The 7,525-nt window shown below is 46.6% G+C and overlaps 1 protein-coding gene across 1 annotated transcript; it reads right to left on the bottom strand.

The window, feature by feature from the left end:
* Positions 1–4,051: 4,051 nt before the first annotated feature.
* On the bottom strand, positions 4,052–5,746 carry LOC132797800 (zinc finger protein 354C-like). Its single transcript, XM_060809575.1, has 2 exons — positions 5,219–5,746; positions 4,052–4,177 (listed from the first exon to the last, which is right to left on the bottom strand). Exons 1-2 carry the CDS (start codon positions 5,744–5,746, stop codon positions 4,052–4,054), a joined length of 654 nt encoding a protein of 217 aa, XP_060665558.1.
* Between the last annotated feature and the right edge of the window lie 1,779 nt (positions 5,747–7,525).

Genomic DNA, 7,525 nt, shown 5'->3' with positions numbered 1-7,525 from the left:
GCGTCCTCCACCGCAGTCGGGAAACAGGCGGGGCACTCTTCGGCTGTGTCATGTCCCAACCGGAACAAGTAGCTCCTGAAGCAGCCGTGGCCACTGATGACCTGGGTCAAGTAAAAGTTCAACTGGCCGTGACTCCTTGTCGTCCATTCCTTAATGAGAGGGATAAGCCGGTGAGTCCACCGCCCTTTGGACGTCTCGTTCCACCGGGTCTGCCACTTTTCGAGGCATTCCCTATGTGCTCTTTGTTTAATGGTTCTTTTCTCGGCGTTGGGTAAGGAGCCAGTCTGGCGCTGCCGGAAAACGCTTACCCTCTCCCTGACCATTTCCTCGAAGGGGGTATGCCGGCAATGACATGTGCAGCCTCGTCGGAAACGGTCCTGAAACCGATTATGACTCTGATGGCGCTCAGCCGGAAGGTTGACGCCAAGCCGCCGATGTACGAGCTTTTGAGAACGGCGTCTGCCCAGATAGGAGCAGCATATAGGGCTGTGTGTGTGTGTGTGTTTTTTTTTTTTTTGGTATCCACCACGGTAGGAAAATCTTCTGAAAGATCCCTTCTACTCCAGTAGAAGGGTATGTGCGATTCTTACGCACTAAAACCTCCGCCTGCTCCTCTGTGTCGGCACACCGGGACGTGTCAATAATGGTAGTACTTCGGTGAGCATGATAAATGCTCCTATGCACTCCTTCTATTGCAACGTTGTTTGGGGTTCCTCGGTTGTCTTTAGTCGCCTTTACGACAAGCTGACTGGGCTGGGGTGGTATTCTTTCCCGCCGACCTCACGGGCATCAGGCGCATTTTTATTGTCTGCCTCCTCGGTTTGTCATCTCGTCGACACGGACTCGTCTCATTATCTTAATAATAGTGGCTTGGCCCGCCTTCCAGGAGTCTGTATCCGCCATCATAGTCTTAATCAGTTCCCTCGGTCTCATTTGGGAGCCTGTCATTCTAGTCAGTTCCTCTCGCTCGTCTGAGAATCTGTGGCAATTGCAGAGTACGTATTCTGCAGTCTCCACCTCGTCCTCGCAGTACACGCATTGGGGGTATCGACGTGTTTGAACCTCGCTAGATATCCACGGAAGCAGCCGTGGTTCGTAAGAAACTGTACTAGGTTGTAGTCCAGTTCCTTATGCTTACATCTAATCCAGGCTGCGACGTCCGGGATTAGATGTTGTGTCCAGCGTCCCTTTTGTGAATCATGCCATCTGGTCTGCCAGTCCACCAGCAGTCGTTCATTGGCGCTAGTTCTACTGACCCCTTCGCGCATTGCCGCCAGAGCCTTGATCTCCAAATCGATGGGCGGAATGCAAGCGAGTACAAGTGCCGCATCTTCGGTATTGGTCCTGAACCCTCTGATGAGTCTTAGGCCATTGTCCGGTATACTGCTCGTGCCTCTTTGAGATAGGATGCTCTCTCCGTTACGCTCTTCCAGATTGGAGCTGCGTATAACAGTGTCGCCTTCGCTACTGATACCAGCCGGTATCTTGGGACCACCCGTATTCGGCATTAGCCTAGCCAGAACCGTGGTTGCCATAGCCGCTTTCCTGCTATGGTCGTTTAGGACTCCCAGGTATTTTAATGAGTTTGCCGACTCCAAGTGGACCCCGTCTACTGTTATCTGCAGCTTCTCAACCGCTTTCCTACTGCTTAGCAGTACCACCTCCGTCTTTTGTGCTGCAATTTTGAGGCCTACGCTTTTAAGCCATCCTGTAGCTGCCCTTATGGTGTCATTACAGCTTGTTTGCAATTCAGGGAGCGTTTTTGCAACTGCAGTGATTGCCACGTCGTTCGCGAAGCAGTGTAGCTCTGTGTCTCTTGGTTTTGTTATTTTAATTATCCCATTATGTTCCACAGGATCGGGCCAAGTACCGACCCTTGAGGAACGCCTGCTGTAACTTCGTAGCTTTTGGGACCGTCTTCCGTATCGTACCAAAGTACCCGGTCTCAAAAATAACTATCGATCACCGCCTTTAGATACTCAGGGATACCGATCTTAGTCATGCCACTGAGTATGCTGGCCCATGTTGCTGTATTGAAGGCATTTTTAACGTCAAGAGTAATTATAGCGCAGAACTTTTGGCCCCTCCCAGCCATCTTTCTCCCGCTAACGCCTTTGAGGCTATCTCACGGACCTCTTCCAGTGCATCAAGGGTACTCCTCCCTCTCCGGAAGCCCGCGTGGTCCCTCTGTGTACGTTTCCAAGCGGCAGTACAGGATGCGTTCAAAAGCTTCCCACTATGGTCCAGTAAGCACAGAGGGCGATATCCGCCAGCAGTATTGGTCGAGGCTCCTTTCCCTTTCGGGATGAGTACTAGTCTTTGGTTCTTCCAGCGTGTAGGGAACATTCCCTCAGCAATGCATTGTTGAAATGTATTGCAAAAGATCTCGGGCTTGGCCTCAGCTATGGCTTTAATCACCCCTCCTGGTATTCCGTCCAGTCCAGGGGCCTTGGAGGGCTTGATCCTCTTAGCGGCCGAGATTACTTCCTCCGGTGTTATCCTCGGGAACTGCTCACCAGTCATTATCTGTGCTGGTTGCCAGAGGGTGGTTTGCTTCGGGAATAACTCCTCGACAATTCTGGCCATAATTTCTGGCCCTAATTGTCCTTTCCCTCCTGTTGCTTTGATCCTTTTATAGACTATCTTGTACGCCATTCCCCATGGGTCCTCGTCTATGCTTGTGAGTAGCTCCTTAAACGCTCCTGCCTTAGCTTTTGCTTTTGTAGTGCAGCTCGGGCTAGTTTGTACTGCTCGATCAGCTGTGGATGGTTGTCACGCCCTCTCGCCCGCTGCGCCCTTCTTCTCGCTGAGTGGCGTTCTGCCCTTATATTTCCCAGTGTGTCACACCACCAGTATACCGGGGGCTTATTCTTGCGGCTGTTTTTCCTTGGCGGTATTGTTGCATCACATGTTTTTCCAGTAGCAAGTTCAGATTCACCACCATAGTTTCCGCTTGGCCTACTGGATTCCCCATATCGTTAATAATGTATTTAAGCATTGCAGTATCAATTCTTTTCGTGTCCCAAGCACGACCCATTTGCCTCCTCCGCAGTCTATTCGTCCCACTCGTTAATTGAACCTTAAAGATAATTAGCGCATGGTCACTCAGCGTGACGTCGTCCAGGACCTCCCATTTGGCATTCGCTGCTATAGATCTGCTAACAAAGGTAACGTCGATATATGATGAGCCTCTGTCATTGTCAAAAGTCGGCCTGAGTCCGTCGTTCAACAAAACCAGGTCCAGCATGTACATCGCGTCCACTAGTGCTCTACCTCTACGGTTTGATGCTGTGCTACCCCACTCTAACGCCCAGGCATTGAAGTCTCCCGCTATTACGACAAGGCCACGGCCTCTTGCGTGTTCCACCAGCGCCTCTAACATCCCCTCAAATTGTTGCAGGCTGTCACTAGGAGGGGCATAGCAGCTGTAGAAGTGTACTCCTTTAACTTTGCCATAGGCAAAACCGCGTAGGGGGTTTTGTCTTTCTTGCACTTGAAATCCCGCGCAGCACTTTATTGCCGACTTGCCTGTCTCGTCGAATATTGTATCTATGTCAGCGTTCCCTCCACTTGGGATGTAGGGTTCGCTCAGTAGGAACAAGTCAATTTTCCGTTCCACTGCTGTCTGTTGTAAGAGGCTCTGGGCGGCCCCGCAGTGTTTAACATTGCTGGGCAACATTAATGTATTCCTGCATTGTGCTGTTTGCTAGCTCCTGCTTGTTGTTTGGCCTTCCTATAAGTTGGACATCCAGAACTGCCCGTAGCGTGGTTTCTGTCCATATCCTCTTTACATATTAAGCAGGAAGGCTTCTCTACGCATCCTTTGGCTTTGTGTCCTCTGCCTCAACATCTTAGACAACAGTCTGATCGGTCAGCATTCTTACAGTTGCTGGCTTAGTGCCCGTACCCTAGGCATCTGTAACATCTCTTCGGTTGTACATCCTGAGTAATGCGGCACCGTGACCATCCCACCGTTAGTGTCCCTTTTTGAGCACCATGATAGCATCACTGACATCTAGCATAACGGTCGCTATCTGTGTTCCATCTCTCATCATTCGAAGGCTTTGCACTTCCGGTCTCCCGATTCCCTAAATTGGGTCATCATGCTTTGAGCAAGATCTTCAGCATTCGTTGCCTCGTCCATTCCAGTGCACTTCAGGGCCTTTCTTTTGTGATCCTGAGCGCACGGTGGCAATATTGCTGAGGGAGTTCTCTATCGCTTCTTTGATGTTCCGGTCTCCAGCGTTTTTCCCTCCTTTTCTAATATTAATTCTCCTTTTTGAGTCCTCCTGATTTTGCGGACGAGCTTACCCACCTCTTTCAGGTTCGGATCCTCCTTCATTTTTCGAAGGATGTCCACGTACGACATCTCTCCTGTCTTTTTAGTATAAGTGCCTCCGGTTTCTTGCGCAATCGTTTAGGCCTTACTTTTCCCACTCCTTGACGCTATGGGTTGAGTTTTCCGGGGTTGGCTTCTTCAGCACATCTGCATATTTGGCTGCCCTAGGAGCCTTTTTCCCCTCTTCCCATCGGCCTCCTGCCCACTGCTTTCGATAAGGATTCCCTTGGTCCTTGGGATTACCTTGGTCCTTGGGGCTTCCTTGGTATTGGCAGTCGATTTTCGCTTTTGGTGCCCCTCCGTTTGGGTACCAGTACTCTTGGGAGCGGCGTCTTTCGCCTTTCACTCCTGCAGCGCTAGTGCTCTTTTATTAAGTGCGTCGAGCTCTGCTATTGCGTCCTTCGATCCTTTCGTGACGTGTCTTTGTGTCTCGAAAGCCGTCATCAGTAGGATGATCCTACTCTGCATTTTGGCTAGTACCCTGCCGCTGGTCGCTGGATCTCGACGGCCGGGGGCCCGCTTGCTCACCCCTCACAACCGCCGGCACTGGGTTTCCTACTCCTGCACCGTAATTTCTATACTTTTAACGACTTCCATGTAGTTAAATTTCTCCCATCCTTGCATTTTAGCCCTTCTGCCAGGGGCACACCCACATTAGTGGGATGCTGTTGCTACGCTTGTATAGCCACGCTTATATGCCACCCAACTCTGGGTAGCAGACGCTTACTGGATTTTTAAAGCCAGTCGGCGGTTAACCCGCTGGCCCGCCTTCTCATCTGTGTGTGTGTGTGTGTGTGTGTGTGTGTGTGTGGGTGTGGGTGTGTGTGTGTGTGTGTGTGTGTGTGGGTGTGTGTGTGTGGACACCTGCTGATCACTGACATCAGGCATTGTGCTTCCGCTCATCACCGTGCGACGTCTAGCGACCGTCGTTAACCGTTCCGACTGCTGTTGCTGCGACGGCGAGAATTGCGATTGGGACTGTGCTGAGCTATTGGTTGTGCCGCCGCCGCCGCCGCTGACGCTGCTGCTGATGGTGGCAGTGACGGGCGCCTCCTTATTATGGACACGCATATGGCTATTGAGGCGATTCTTGGTTGGGAATGCCTTCATGCATTTGTCGCACTTGAAGGGCTTTTCGCCCGAATGACTGATTTTATGTTGCCGCAACGAGTAAGAATCACAGTACGCCTTGTCGCACAAATAACACGCATTCGGCCGCTCCCCGGTGTTCGTCTGCTTGTGGCGACGTAGATGATCGAAGGCCGCATAGCTGCGTCCGCATTGATCGCATTTATACGGCTTGTCCTCGGCATGCGTGCGCATGTGTGCCGCCAGGCTAGAGGTGGTATGATAGAAGCGTTCACAGATGTTACACTGATGTTGCTTCACATTCGAGTGCTTCATCATGTTGTTGTATAACGTCACAGTTATTCAGTAGTTGTATCTTTGAGCTGTTGAATTCAAGTTCAATTGAAAACTCATGCACGTCAGTGCAGTTTTAGTTCAGTTTTAATAATGTTCTTTTATTTGAAGTAAAATGTTCTCTTACCCTAAGTACATAAGTTCAGCGCGCACTGCGCTGCCGGTTCAACCGGCAGCGGCGCGGCTGCAATATATATTTCTTATATGTATATACTTATGCTTAGGCGACAATGGACATGCATGCTTTGTCTTACATAAATTCTTTAGAGTGAGAGAGAGTATTATGCACTTATGCATAGGGCACTGGCGGTCAGCGTGCATATGCTGACTTAGCCGAATTCACAAGTGGCCGATCATGTTACGCGCTCACTTGAGTTTGTTATTGTTTATTGTGATTTGTATGTGGCCGCACAAAGTGTTGCCGCCACATAAGTGCCAAACACAGTGTACACTCGATACAAATGGTAATCACAGTGTACACCCGATATGTATGACATATGTGCATATTACATCTTCCTCCTTTTGAAAATAACGTAATATAATGGAGTTATTTTAATTTATTGTTTTTAAATGTTTTCAAATTTAAAATTGAAATTTTGAAAAGAATTACTTTAATTAAACTTTATCTTTTTTTAAAAAAATTTGAAATTGAAATATAAAATTTGATTTTTGTAGTTTAGGACGCAATTATATATTTTTAATGTAAATAATAAAGTAATTTTATATTTTTAATGTAAATAATAAAGTAATTATATATATATATTTTTTTTTGTTTTGGTTGATCAGGCCAGGTTTCTCTTTATAAATTTTTTTAATTGAAAATTTTTAACCTATCCTTATGGACCTTTTGGGTTTTGTTTTTCTCATTTTTAATTACGACGTTATCCCTGTCTTCTATTTTAACTATTGTATAGGGTCCTTAATATACTGGGTCCAATTTATGGCCAGTTTCGGTATTTAATAGAACTTTATCTCCTATTTGTAGTTCGAAATCTATAGCCTTTTTATCATAATTTTTTTATTCCTAGCTTTGTATTTGTCGAGCATTATTCTTGCTCTTTTATAGGCTGATTCTAATCTAAACTTAACTTCTTTAGCGTAATCGTCTACGTTATATAAAGGATCTATTCTATTTATATTACTAAAATCGTTTGGTAAATTATGCAATTTACCAAAAACTAATTCATATGGACAATAGTTGTGTGACATAGAGGGGTCGTGTTGAAACAGTATACGAAATATTGAATCCATACGTCCCAATCAGTTTTATCAGCTGATATATAAGATCGTATATATTCATTGAAAGTTCTGTGACTTCTTTCAACTGTTCCAACGGTCTGGTGGTGGTGTGCAGTAGATGTTATATTATTAATCTTTAAATATTTGCACAAATCCTTTATAATTGAATTCTTAAATTCCGTTCCCATGTCCGAAATGAACGTCTTGATTGGACCGTACTTGAGAATAAAAGATTCAAATATTGCTTTTGCTATTGTTGTTGCACTTTTGTTTGCAACTGGTATAACATAGCTACTAAATATTTAGTCAAGTCACATATAAGTGTGACTGCATATTCATTTCCATGCTCTGACTTTGGTAATGGACCAATTGTATCCACTATAACTCTGTCAAATGCTTTTACTGGTGTCTCAGTTATGGTTATTATTATGTTTTACTATTTTTGATTTTTGGCATTTTTGACATTTCTGGATGTGCTGTGTTATATCACGAGTCACACCTTTCCAGTAATAATGTCTTTTGACC

This window comes from Drosophila nasuta, unplaced genomic scaffold (genome assembly GCF_023558535.2).
Source record: "Drosophila nasuta strain 15112-1781.00 unplaced genomic scaffold, ASM2355853v1 ctg221_pilon, whole genome shotgun sequence".
In the NCBI taxonomy this organism is placed as follows: Eukaryota; Metazoa; Arthropoda; class Insecta; order Diptera; family Drosophilidae; genus Drosophila; species Drosophila nasuta.
The sequence above is the reverse complement of the archived record's forward strand: the minus strand, read 5'-3'. Positions and strand labels throughout refer to the sequence as shown.